The following is a 13,739-nucleotide window of genomic DNA, read 5'->3' as shown; positions in this document are numbered from 1 at the left end:
AGTAATAGGTAGTGGTTATCTCCTGAGGTTAAATCTTTGGTACAGATGGTCTCCAAATAGAATATTTATCCGTGAGTGGAAAATTTAGAGTTCATAGAAACATTCATCAGTAAATTTGTTAGGGAAAGGTGTCAATTTATTGTTGCTTTAGTAATAAAGTATACCTTTAGAAAATAAATTTTATTTTAATCTTCTAGTAGGCATGGACATTTACTTTTGGCTTTATAATTTTTGTTAGAGCTAATTATTTGGCATTCTTACCTTATGATGTCTGACTTATGAGCAGCTACACAATTCGTTTAGAGATCATCACCACCCCCTTGGAGATGGGGCTGCAGTTCTTTTCAGCTGTTGCTGCTACTGAGACATATCCTTTTTTCCTTTCTTTTCTCTTTTGCTAAATATGTTGTCTATAGAAGACACAGATCTTCAGAGAAATTTTGAAAGCTTATCTCATTACCCATTATAATAATCTGAATTCTTGCCTAAGATCCTTCACCACTGTCCCCGTACAGCTCCTTCTCTTTCTTTAAATTCTTCCCAATCATCTCCTTCCCTTTTATTACCCCTTGGATCTACCATTTTGGACTTTACAAAGTCTAAAGTTGAAACTTAGAATAAGTTGTTTAACATAAACATTGTTAATCATAGAGGGTAGATGACATAGTGCTGTTGGTTCAGTACTATAGTTTACCTGTATAATAGGTCTGGAAACCAGATTGCTACTTATTTTACTCTTATAGAGAAAATGCATTTAGAATTCCCAAACGTGCAGAGGCAGTTTGGAAGCCCAATATATTCATAAATTAAGCACTTTTTATACATCAGAAATCACCAGATGGCCCGTGGGCTGAATCTGCCCCACTAGCATGGTGCAGGCCCAACATTAAAAATTAGGATATTTTACATACATATTTGGATTTCTGGTGTCTTGAAAAATTGGAAGAACTGGCAACATTAAGTCTGCTTTCCAGAACAAATACAGTCAGCTGGAGTTCAATAGTGGCTGCTCCATTTTTAGTTGGATTTTAAGCTTCTCTTATTTTTCTTGCACTCTACATACTTCACTCATTTATATTACATGGTAGAACACAACATAAATCTCTGAAGGGATTTGAGTTTGCAACTCATATTTTCAATAATAGTGATCATAAAATTTTGATTGTTTGTATGTGCCTTGCAGGGAGCACTTACATCTTTTTAAGTATTAATTTTTAATAGGTACTACATTCACATGGTTCAGAATTTAAAGCATAAAGAAGGGTATAAAGTTATCTATTAAATACTACGCATGTCTCTCGTATTACCCCTGTCTTCCAGCCACCCAGCAAACATTCCCAGAGGCAACTGCTGTTACCATTTTCTTGTGTAGGAAATTTGGTTTTATATGTTCTTTTTTTTCCCTTTTATAAACAAGTGGTTGCATATTGTATCTAGTATAATATGCTCCTTGCTTTTTTTCACTTGAATTGTGAACTGTCTTGGAGGTGGTTTCATATCAGTGAATTAAAATCTTCTTCAAGTTGTTTTCCAAAGTGAATATACCATTTTACATTCCCAGTAGAAATATATGAAGGTTCCAATTTCTTCAAATCTTCAACACTTGTTACTGTCTTTTTTATTACAATCATCCTAGTGACTGTAAAGTGGTATCTCACTGTAGTTTTGATTTGCATTTCCCTGATGACTAATAATATTGAGCCTCTTTTCATGTGCTTTTTGACCATTTGTAGGTCTTCTTTGGAGAAATATCTGTTAAAATCCTTTGCATATTTTTTAATTGGGTTGTCTTTTTATTGTTGAGTTGTAAGAGCTCTTTATATATATTCTGGTCAATAGACTCTTATTGGATATATGATTTGCAACTTGGATATGCAACTTCCCAATTCTGTGGGTTTCCTTTTCATTTTCTTGATGATAGCTTTTGAAGCACAAAAGTTTTGATGAAATTCAGTTTATCTATTTTTTTCTTTGATTGTTTCTACTTTTGGTGTTATATCTAAGAAACTATTGCCTAATCCAAAGTCATGGAGACTTACATCTATATTTTCTTCTAAGAGTTTTATAGTTTTAGTGCTTATGCTAAATGTATGATCTTTTTTTGGTCTATGATCGATTTTGAGTTAGTTTTTGTTTATAGTATTTATTTTGGAGAGGGATGGGTGGTGCTCTTTTTAATTTTTTCTTCCTCTCAAATAGATGGATAAATAGGATTTTCTTAAAAGCTAAAGTACATATTATGTCTTATAAGATAGGTAATTTTATTATGTATTCATTGGATCATGTAATGGTATTTTACATCAACATTCCAAATAGCTGTAATTTCCTTAACATCAAATGGCTGTGAAACTGCTGATCATTTTTATCCTATTTGAATCTTATTCTTCTCACTCAAGGTTTATGTTAATTATGAGATTAATGAACAAAACTAAATTAGGTAGATTTTATTTTAGTTAACTTACTGGTATTTCAACTGAATAATCTGATATCTTTTTCTAGATTAAGAATTATAAATTCACTATAGAACTATGCTTTTAATTTTTGAATTTTTAAAATTAATTAATTTTTGGTTGTGTTGGGTCTTTGTTGCTACACACGGGCTTTCTCTAGTTGCAGGGTGTGGAGGCTACTCTTTGTTGTGGTGTGCAGGCTTCTCATTGTGGTGGCTTCTCTTGTTGTGGATCACGGGCTCTAGGCGCGCGGGCTTCAATAGTTGTGGCACATGGACCCAGTAGTTGTGGCCCGCGGGCTCTAGAGCGCAGGCTCAATAGTTGTGGTGCATGACCTTTGTTGCTCCACAGCATGTGGGATCTTCCTGGACCAGGGCTCGAACCCATGTCCCCGGCATTGGCAGGCGGATTGTTAACCACTGTGCCACTAGCGAAGTCCCTAATTTTTGAATTTTTGATCATTGCTGCCACCCACACTTTCCTAATAAGGCATAGATAGACTTCGCCTGTTTTATCTCTGGGAAAAATCATTAGAGAAGTTAAGTTATAATCACATTAACCCTGAAGGAAAAATCCCTAGTTATTTATAAGGTTTGATATATTATAGGCTACAAGTTTCAAGGGTGATTATAAATCTGACCTACTGAGAGCTAAATGCTAAAGGTTCAAGTAAAAAGACCAAGGGAGGTAGAGGTCGGGGACTCCTGGATTCTTTGAGGAGAAAAACTGTAAATTTTGGCACAAAAATGAAATAACGTAAGCCTGAATTACTGTAAGACTCAGAATTATGTAAACAATGTTGAAAGCATCCTGTGATTTTTACTACATGTTTATGTTAATTGTACTTTTTCCTTGATGAGTAGAAAAATTCCCAAATTCATTTCTTGATGATTGGAGGCAGATATAAAGATAGAAAAGTCATGGTCATCACCTTCTCTTCCAATACAGAAAAAGCATTAATCTTGCTTTTTTGGGGGGGTGGGGGTGGGGCAGGGGGTGGAATTTGACTTTGTTTAAAAACTATTCTTACTGGTGCCTATCAGGAATTATTTTTCCTTATTAGAGAAAAATAATGTGTAAGCCGAGGATAATTATAATGAAGCCCTATCTTGTGTTACATTGTATATTTTAATTATAGGTTAAAATTGAAGAGAGTAATATTGCAAACCTTTAAGGACATTTCCCTTATACTATATTCAAATAGAAGAAGGAGATGACAAAACATGGAACCTTTTTATAATGAATTTGGTAAAGGAAATATAAATAACTGTAACACAAGGCAGAATGTACTCGTTTCTTTAAGGCATTGTGGGAGGACAGGAAAGCAGAAATGAATGCTTTGTGGGGAGAGAAAGTATCAGAAGGGCTTCCTGGCAAATACTGCAGCATCTTTTAATTAGGCTTCGAAGGATAAAGAAATTAGGTAGGATAAATAAATGAGCTTGTTGGCAATGAAGTGGAGCTATGGAAGAAATTAGATGATCAGAGGCACAGAGGCAGAATGGCGTGAGGCATGGAAGTCAGGTGAGAAACCCCCTTGGGCCAGGGGTAGGCTCTGGCCTACCAGAGTGTAGGCTCTGTGAGGGATGGTACTGCCAGAGGGACCAAGACACTGATATTCGCAGATGCTAAATGAAGGGGGTTGGAGTTTATTCTATAAGCATATAAAGTCTTTTAAAAAAATGAGCAGGAGAGAAGAGATAAAGTCTGCCTTTTTAGGAAGATTACCTTAGCAGTAATATGTAGGATAAATTAGAAGAGATAGAGGTTAAATTGGGGTCGCTGGTATGGAGGTTACTGAAATGTTTTATGCTATTGTGCAGTAAGGCTTGAACAGAGTCAGTGATGAGGGTAGTTGAAAAAAGTGAATAGTTCTCAGTGGCCAAGAGGAATGGATAATCCTGTAAGAGGTGAAGAATTCAGAGGAAGAAGTGAGGGGATATGTGTGGAGGGATGATATATGAATATGTAGAGTTTGAAGTTCTGGCATGTCTTTGGGGCAAGTGGAAATGTGTTAGAGCTCAGAGGTAAAGGCTGAAATACTATTGTGTGTCAGTTACAGAAAGGTGAAAGGTGAAGCTATGGAGGAAGTTGAGATCCCCAAGGGAGAGGTGACTGAGGCTAGAAACTAAAGAAACAAATGCCTTCATTTCAGCTTTTTTCTCTGTATTGACCCAGTGACATACACAACCAAAAAGTTGTTTTTTTGAGGAATAAATCCCACTCGATATTACTTATTTGTTAATACATGTCCCTACAAATAGAATGAAAGGGAAATAATTCTTTGTTTTTGAATTCTTAATGATTTGACAACCAAAATACTTGAGTGTTTACTCCCATGCACAACACAATAACAAATGGTTGCTTATTGCATTACAAAGTAGTAGTGGTAGTAGCTAACAGGTCGTGCTTATAGAGTGCCAAACTCTGCTCTAAGTTCTTCACTTATACTCACAAGATGTAGACCTATACTGCACTCAAGGCAAAGGTAGCTAATGCTTCATTGTAATAGTGAGAGTTTGTTTCAAAATCATTCTTAAAAGCATGCAAAAACAACATTTTTTAGGGGATACCTTTTAGTATGAATGTGAAAAACATGGTATATTTGACCATGTACTTCCTTAAAACAATTGAAATACATTTTTGTCTCCTTTTCTGTGGTTTAAAATGCCTTCAACAAGTTGAAAGAATTTAGATAATTTGTTTTACAGAGAGATAAGGGTCTGACATTTAACACAACCCCAGGTGCATGTGGTTTCTTAAAAAATGTCAAAAAGGTCACATGATCTTAGTGTACAAAGTCAGAAAAACAAGATCTTTTTGAGTGTTTTAACTGAAATGGAGCATAAATAAAAATTCCCAATATAAAAAACAAATTAATTATTATAAAACTACTTTTGTTTTTTGTCCATTTTTGTTAATAAAGAAATTAATAACATCTTATCATATAATTTGCTAAAGTTTTTGTTGTAAAGGCTATATTATTATTTCCATACTGACTTTGCAAAGTGAAGTGTAGCATTGGGAGTAATTCAGTGCTTTAATAAATACGTTTTTAAAAAACATTTTAAATATTAAAGATTTGTTTCAAATGCTAGTGAGATGGATTTTTTATAATAGAAATCATTTTCTCTGTGAAGTTAATTCATCCACTTTCAATATGGCCTTCTCCAGAACCACCCAAATCAGAAGTTGTATAGCGATAAAAACATATATACAGGAGTTTCACACTTAACATTTTATTACAAATATAAAGAATGAATATAAGGAAGAGTTTTCTTAGTTCTTGATGTTATATTCATTTATTTATTCATTCATTCATTTATTGATTGATTGATTATTTTTGGCTGCATTGGGTCTTCATTGCTGCGCAGGCTTTCTCTAGTTGTGGTGAGTGGGGGCTATTCTTCGTTGTGGTGCATGGGCTTCTCATTGCGGTGACTTCTCTTGTTGTGGAGCATGGGCTCTAGGTGTGCGGGCCTCAGTAGTTGTGGCGTGCGGGTTCAGTAGTTGTGACTCACGGGCTCTAGAGCGCAGGCTCAGTAGTTGTGACGTATGGGCTTATTTGCTCCGCGGCATGTGGGATCTTCCCGGACCAGGGTTCGAACCTGTGTCCCCTGCACTGGCAGGCGGATTCTTAACCACTGCGCCACCAGGGAAGTCCGTTATATTCATTTTGAATATTGGTGGTTAGGAAGCTGGAACTTCTTTAGCTATTGATCTCATTTAGGATTGCTTATTTATCATAAGTAACTCTATATTTGTTTTTTGATTGAAGGAATGTGGTTAAAAACCACATGCTGTAACAAAAGAATTACTTAAATTTTCCTCTATAAGCCTATTTTGTTTTATTCTATAAATTACTATACCTGTTTCTTTAACAGCATTATTATTTAAAAAATTGTTTTATAAGCAGGAAATGAATAATCTCCATGTCCTAACAGGAGAGAAATATTCTGAAGATTTATAAGGTTTATAAACAAGGAAATGGTGACACAGTTGACTTAATGGGGCCACAAATTCAATGTGAAAGAGGACATAAGAGTCCCTAACTCCTCATCCTATACCCCAAACCATGCCTTTTACCACAACTAAAGGACTAGAGTCACATCCTGTATAACTCAATGGGAGCTGTGTTTACTGAATTATTTCCTTGGGGGTAGATGTTTGTCATAGTTTTGTATACACTCAGGAAAGTGTTATTTTACTGAGTGTATTCATGAAGATGTGATAGTCTATAATTAAAATACATAAATTTACTTTTTTTGCACAATACTTACAACTATAATAATGGAAATAAAGAAGGCACCTGTAATTCTACCACTGTATCAAATAAGCTTTCCTCTATTATTCCCTTACTGTCCTCACCAAGAATCATGTTTGGAATATCTGAAATTTTGATTTACATTTTCTGGGAAGTTTATTAGACTTGAACTCTGTTCATTTGGCGATTTACTTTGAAGCCCAGGTCAGCTCCTGGCTACTCCCAGAGAATGTTTCAAGAGAATATACTTACTAAGTTTAGAAGAAGTACCCTCTGAGGTCAGCCATCTCATTGCTCATCTGTAGGTTCCTTTGATACAGGACAATCCTAGATGTCACCGACTGAACAGGATGTTTAGACCCAATATAATATCTAACCTACACCATGAAAGGAATGCTTCAGGAGTTTTTTGGACTAGGTCTAAATCAGACTTTCTAAGTCCTGTAAACCATTGAGGCTTACTCACAGTTGAATTATGTTCTGGTTGGGAAAAAAATGGCACTAAAGGAGTAGGGTGCCACTTAAACACAGCATTTATCTTTCTGAAATTTACTCCCTGTTGATTACTGATTACTCCCTGTTGATTAGCATCAGTTGGGTTTTCCATTTAAATAAACATCTTACTGATTGCTTGTAAATCCTCAGATTCAGATTTCATTTTACTGAGAATGTAAATTACTGAAAGATTTATTCAATCATTCACATAAAGTCAACTGCTACAATGGTCTGACTTAGGAATCCTAGACAATTTTTAAAAGCTTTGTTTTATAAATATAAATAGGTTAATATTTCATAGATTAATTATATAAACTTGATTCACTTCCCTAATGAACAGGTTCTAATGAATAGGTGACTGGGTCAGACAGTGGAACACAGATAATTTAATGCTCTCAATTGATATGATATTCATTATTTATTTAAAAAATAATTTGTTTTTAATTTTCCCCATTTTTATTGAAGTATAATTCATGTACAGTGAAATGACAGCTCTTTTTTTAAAAAATAAATTTACTTATTTTATTCTTGGCTGCATTGGATCTTAGTTGCAGCATGCAGGATCTTTTTTTATTTGCGGCATGCAGACTTCTTAGTTGCGGCATGAATGCGGGATCTAGTTACCCAACCAGGGATCAAACTCGGGCCCCCTGCATTGGGAGCACGGAGTCTTACCCACTGGACCACCAGGGAAGTCCCCAGAATAATGTCTCTTAAGAAGCCAACAAAGACATATTCTCCAAACCAATGATAATAAAGAAGTCCAAATTTAGTTGAGGTGTACCTTTTTACCAGTTGGTTCTCAGGAGAGTTGGCTTAGTCAACCACAAGCTGAAGGCACAAAAGCAAAAGTCGAATGTTGCCGCTGGAGCACACTGCTAGGGAACGAAGACTCAAGTGTTGACCGGGTGAATGATCTTGGTGGGGCCGCTGCAGTGTTTTCACCGTTGCTGTCGCCATAGTTGCTTATTCATTTGTTCTTATTGATCAGCCGCCAGTGGTGCCCCTCAGCAGCTGAGCTACAGGGTGCTTCATCAGCAGCCTCAGATGTCCATGATGATCTCCCGACAACACCTTCACTCTTATAGCAAAACAGCTTTCCTTATAAAAACAACTTCATTCTTAGATCAAAACAACTTCATTTTTTCGTGAACGAGTGGATTTGAAATCATATCAAACCACTACACAAGAGTTGTTGATGATGGGAAATGATAAATCATGACTTTTCTGATACCTTTTTGTATCTTAACATAATGAAGTATATTTATTTTACGTTTTTCCATAGCACGCTCTCAAAGTCCTAAAAGCTCCGTATTTTCTCAGCAAGGTCAAAATTAGTAAAAAATATAGTTTATCAGTTGCTCACAGTAGATTTTCAACAGTCAATCTTAACCTGGTCTATGTTTCAGTATCAGGCTTATACTGCAGTTTGGATGGGCCATTGAATGAGGAAATGAAATGACACCCCAAATTGCTTTTTTGATTTTCCTAACAATCTCCCTTTTATAAAGCATAATAATTTAAGTTTATCAGGTTTTTTTTCTTTTCCTTTTTACAGGAACACCAGTGTATTCAGTAGCATGGGGCCCTGATTCGGAAAAGGTTCTTTACACAGCAGGCAAACAGCTGATCATTAAACCTCTTCAACCAAATGCTAAAGTTTTACAGGTACTTCTCAGGCATTTGTAAATTGTTACTGGGGTCTGCCAGACTGCTAAGTGAGAGGTCACTTTCTTAGGAGTCCCTTTTTTCTGGGTAGTCTTGTTATAGTTGAAGCTCTTAAGTGTGTGGTTTTATCGGCCTTTGTTACAGAACAGGGGATATCTGGTTATGTTTCCAACGAGGTTCACTTTCCCCTTTTTCCAACTCACATTATACCAGTAAGTCATAAATGTGTTCTGAGTTACTAAATTATCACATGATTTGGCATAATAGCCATCTTTAAATTTAACAGAGTCAACCTAACATGTATAGATTTGAGACAAAACAGGACTAAATCATAAAACTTTAAGAGGTTGTTTAGACTGTATTTTTTATCATCACCTCTAGCGTCTTCCTCCTCATTGTTTGTTCAGTACCCTTGAGCTTTCTCTAAGACCCTAGAATTCTTTTAGTATTTTTAGAGTGGAGGAGGCGTCAATGTAATGTTTAGAACAATTGGGTATATATAATTTTACCAATTATAGGGAAGCAAAACAATAGTGGCAATTAAGACAGGTCAGGGGAGGACAAATAAATGAAAAACCTTTAAGCCTATATCCAGGATTTTGATGTTTGATTTCAGTGCAAAGAGGCAGAATCATTTTCTTCATATTTTGATAATGACACAGTGTAGTGTGGGTAATAAGACTACAGGCTTTGGAGTTAGTCACCTGGGTTCAAATGTTCACTTACTTATATGTGACTTTAGGCAAGTTATAAAATGTCTTAGCGCCTCAGCGTTCTCATCTCTTAGATGTGATGCTAATACCTACTTGATAGGAATGTTGTGAGGATTAAATGAGTTAAATTGCAAAGTGCATGGGACAGTGCATATAATCAAAATATTGAGTGCACACAATGAAGAGTAGTTGTTGTTGATATTGCGGTGTTGTTCTATCATCTCTACCTTTTAGTCAGCCCTTAATAAATTAGAGCCATGGAGGCCAGTTAAAAGGTATAGAATGACCACGTCCTGGGTAAGGGATTTGGTGCTGGGGATTGACTGGCTACAGCAGGTATAAAAAGTGTTTTAAGAAGAAACATTAGGTTTAACAGTGAGTAGATGTAGAATTTGGAGAGTAAGGATATAGAAATGGCTTTGAGATTCCATATTAATCACTTCTATGTAGAGTATGCTATACATATTCCACACAGTCATCATGCATTTACATTTTTCTACATGCAGAACACTCTGCTAAGAACTGTGGAACAACAGAAAGAGAAGAATTTGGGGAAAAGGAATAAGCTAGGAAAGAGGACTGGCTCTGACTGCCTTTAGTCAAAGTCCTTCTAATACCACTTATATTCTGAAAATGTGCTTTGAAATCATACAGCAAAAGCAGGCCAGATGAATCTTTTAGTTTATAGTTATGTGATTTGTTAAGATACCTGTAATTAGGCATATGTAAGTGAAACTCAGGAAGATGCTTAAATCACCATTGATAAATTATCGTTTTGTGGCTCGGTAAAACCTTTGGCCCAGGAGGTGGTGAAGGGAAAGAAAAGTATCCATTGCCAAAATTCAGCTAGAGTGGAGAGGGGTTAAAGTATAATTAGTAACTTCGTGCAAATCTTCTATTCCTTTTGGAAAACTAAAGCTGCAGCAATTCTCCTTGGGCATAAACACATACTCACATTTGGATTATTCACAAAAAAGAATGCTTATTTAATTCTTGCTTGTAGAATACAGTTCAAAAGTATATATTTCATTTCCCTTAAGAGCTTTAGGGACTCTTCTAGAGACCCAGAACTTGGTTTCAGAGTGAGGAGACTTCTGTTTATTTAGTCATTCAGTGGGAATGTAGTGCATACTTACTATATCCTAGGCGCTATGCTGGGGTGTAAGGTATTAAAAGTGAAACAGAACATAGTTCCTGCCTTCTGTGAGGAGCTCACGATTCAAAGGAATTTTACAAAATGCCTAATACATTAAGAAATAATTGAAAAATGTCTATGCATTATATGTAATATGTGAATATATGTAATATATAATTGATATTCTAAATTATAGTATAAGGAAAATTTAAACCATATTTTGTTCCTAACTTTTGAATATGGAAAATTTTATTTTTGTAGTTTTAAAATGAAACTCTTGAGAATCTCTGCACATGTATATCTCTATATATCTATATTTTGTTATTTTTGTCTTTGCAGTTTATTTTAGGACATTGGATTAATTTAGCAGTAAATTGTGAAAATTATTGCTTTATCAAAACATTTGTGTTTTTTTTTTTGCGGTACGCGGGCCTCTCACTGTTGTGGCCTCTCCCGTTGCGGAGCACAGGCTCCGGACGCGCAGGCTTAGTGGCCATGGCTCACAGGCCCAGCCACTCCGCGGCATGTGGGATCTTTCCGGACTGGGGCACGAACCCGTGTCCCCTGCATCGGCAGGTGGACTCTCAACCACTGCGCCACCAAGGAAGTCCAAAACATTTGTTTTTGACAGAGTGTATTTTTATGTATCTTGACTAAAACAAGCTATGAATTATTGCTTATTCCTAGGGCTTATTTGACCCTAATTTGATGTTTTTTTCTGTATACATTAAGAATAATAGATTTTCCCAGGAAGGCTCTGTAGAGAGAACACCCTTAAAATCAGTCACTCTTTGAAACAAAGTTAGTTGGTTCAGACATTAAAATGTACCTTATAGTCTTCAAGAAAAATTAATTCTTTTTCAGTTATATTATTCTGCTTAAACCTAGTGAAAGATTAATAGCTTTTAATTATGTGCATGGTTAATAGCTAAATGAGCACATAAATTATATTTAAGATCAAGAAGACATCCACGCTTAATTTCTAGATCGCCAATTTTTGGGTGACTTAGATATATACACAAATATGTATGCATTCTATATATGTGTAGAGTATATATCTGTGGGAAACCTTTTGTTATATGGTAAATGCAGCAGAATTTTCTCAGAGTAGTTAGTGACTACTCCAGGGACATGAAGGTAAAGAGAATGAAGCTTAGGGGAATGTACAGAAGAGAATGAAGAGAGTACTAAAGAGGATGTGCATGTAGTAGAAGTTTTTTAAAAAATAAAAGAATTAGTAAACAAGAATGAAGGCAGTATCAGTAATGGGATCAACTGTGCAAAGGGAGCAAAATTTGGATTCAAGTAAGTTTTGGAGTGCATAACATATTCATTCCATTATTATCACACAGATGTCAAGCTTGGAATAGTTCAACAGCAAGTGATTTTCCATCTGGAGTCCAGGCAATTGAGGAAATTAATAAGGATGTGAGTTATATAGTGGATGTCATAGTGCAAGGTGCTTTTCATTAGTTTAAATTGGAAATGAAACCAGCATAATGGTTATGAAAGGAAGATAGGAGTCTTCTCCAAGAAGAGGACAAAAGAATCATTAGAAAGAGGCAAAATGCCTTTTCTTATTTAAAAAACTTTTCAGTGCTCTTGAAGTTATAATAAATATCTTATTTTTTTCTCATAGTGGAAAGCTCATGATGGCATTATTTTAAAAGTAGACTGGAACTCAGTCAATGATTTAATTTTATCTGCTGGCGAAGACTGTAAATATAAGGTATGTAATGTTTGAATTTATCACCTGGTTGAAAGAATCGAATTTCGGTGAAAAGTATTTAGCATATAAGAGTATTCTCTTAGTTCTTCTCTTTAGCCATATCTTTTAACTCTAATAATTTAGCAAATTGTTATTTTATAATTTTCAGTAGCATTTTGAAATGTTGCCTTTCTAATTTGGCCTATTTCATTGACCTATAGAATTTTTTTTTAATTTACCATTTTAACCATTAAAAAAAAAAAATTTACTTGGTCACGCGGGGTCTTAGTTGTGGCAGGCAGGCTCCTTAGTTGCGGCACGTGGGATCTAGTTCCCTGACCAGGGATCAAACCCGGGCCCCCTGCATTGAGTGCGTGCAGTCTTATCCACTGCATCACTAGGGAAGTCCCTGACCTATAGAATTTGATTTAATGAGTAGCAACATGAAAACAACTCCTAGTTTTAGTGACTCTTTAAATCAATTTAAGTTTTTTTTTTTTTTTTTTTTTGCGGTACGCGGGCCTCTCACTGTTGTGGCCTCTCCCGTTGCGGAGCACAGGCTCCGGACCCGGAGGCTCAGCGGCCATGGCTCACAGGCCCAGCTGCTCCATGGCATGTGGGATCCTCCCGGACCGGGGCACGAACCCGTGTCCCCTGCATCGGCAGGCGGACTCTCAACCACTGCGCCACCAGGGAAGCCCTAAAATGGGTAGTTTTTATGATTAATTAAAGAGTTAGTAAAATCTGAAATTATCATGATGATACCATAACATTTTGGGGGGAGATATTTAGGTTTCTAGGAATACAGCTTCCCTACCCCCACCTTGCCTTGTTGGATAGTAAAGACATGTAATTGCTAATATTATAAAGTGATGACTTCTAAATCTTTACCTGATACTTTACTAGAAGCTACAAACTTGTTTGTAATAACGTGGTGACTTATAAAAGAATTTTTAAAATTTGCTTTTTGTAGGTATGGGATAGCTACGGCCGCCCTCTGTACAGTTCACAACCTCATGAGCATCCTATTACCTCAGTTGCCTGGGCTCCAGATGGAGAATTATTTGCTGTTGGATCATTTCATACTTTACGCTTGTGTGATAAAACTGGGGTAAGTTATAGTGGTAAGCAATCACAGATGTGCTGTCATAATGCACAACACACCTGGTTCTCAATCTTTAAAAAACATTTTCAGTGATGCATTTGACTGCATCTTTCTGGTTTGTCTTCTTAATATACTGGTTCAATCAATTCCAGATTTATGGGACCATACAAGCTCTTTAAGTTCAATCTGAAGATTGGGTAT

General features: G+C 35.9%; 1 protein-coding gene across 4 annotated transcripts in view; it reads left to right on the top strand.

Moving 5' to 3' along the window:
* IFT80 (intraflagellar transport 80) overlaps positions 1–13,739 on the top strand; it is a 111,580-nt gene that overhangs the window by 27,674 nt on the left and 70,167 nt on the right. For all 4 annotated transcript variants that reach the window (XM_067737887.1, XM_067737889.1, XM_067737886.1 and 1 more), the window contains 3 exons: positions 8,768–8,877; positions 12,365–12,454; positions 13,407–13,544. In XM_067737887.1, the coding sequence (XP_067593988.1) occupies positions 8,768–8,877; positions 12,365–12,454; positions 13,407–13,544 (338 nt within the window). The remainder of the gene's footprint in view (positions 1–8,767; positions 8,878–12,364; positions 12,455–13,406; positions 13,545–13,739) is intronic.

Source organism: Pseudorca crassidens, chromosome 5 (assembly GCF_039906515.1).
Source record: "Pseudorca crassidens isolate mPseCra1 chromosome 5, mPseCra1.hap1, whole genome shotgun sequence".
Classification (NCBI taxonomy): Eukaryota; Metazoa; Chordata; class Mammalia; order Artiodactyla; family Delphinidae; genus Pseudorca; species Pseudorca crassidens.
Note: the sequence above shows the minus strand (reverse complement) of the source record. Positions and strands in the feature narration are given on the sequence as shown.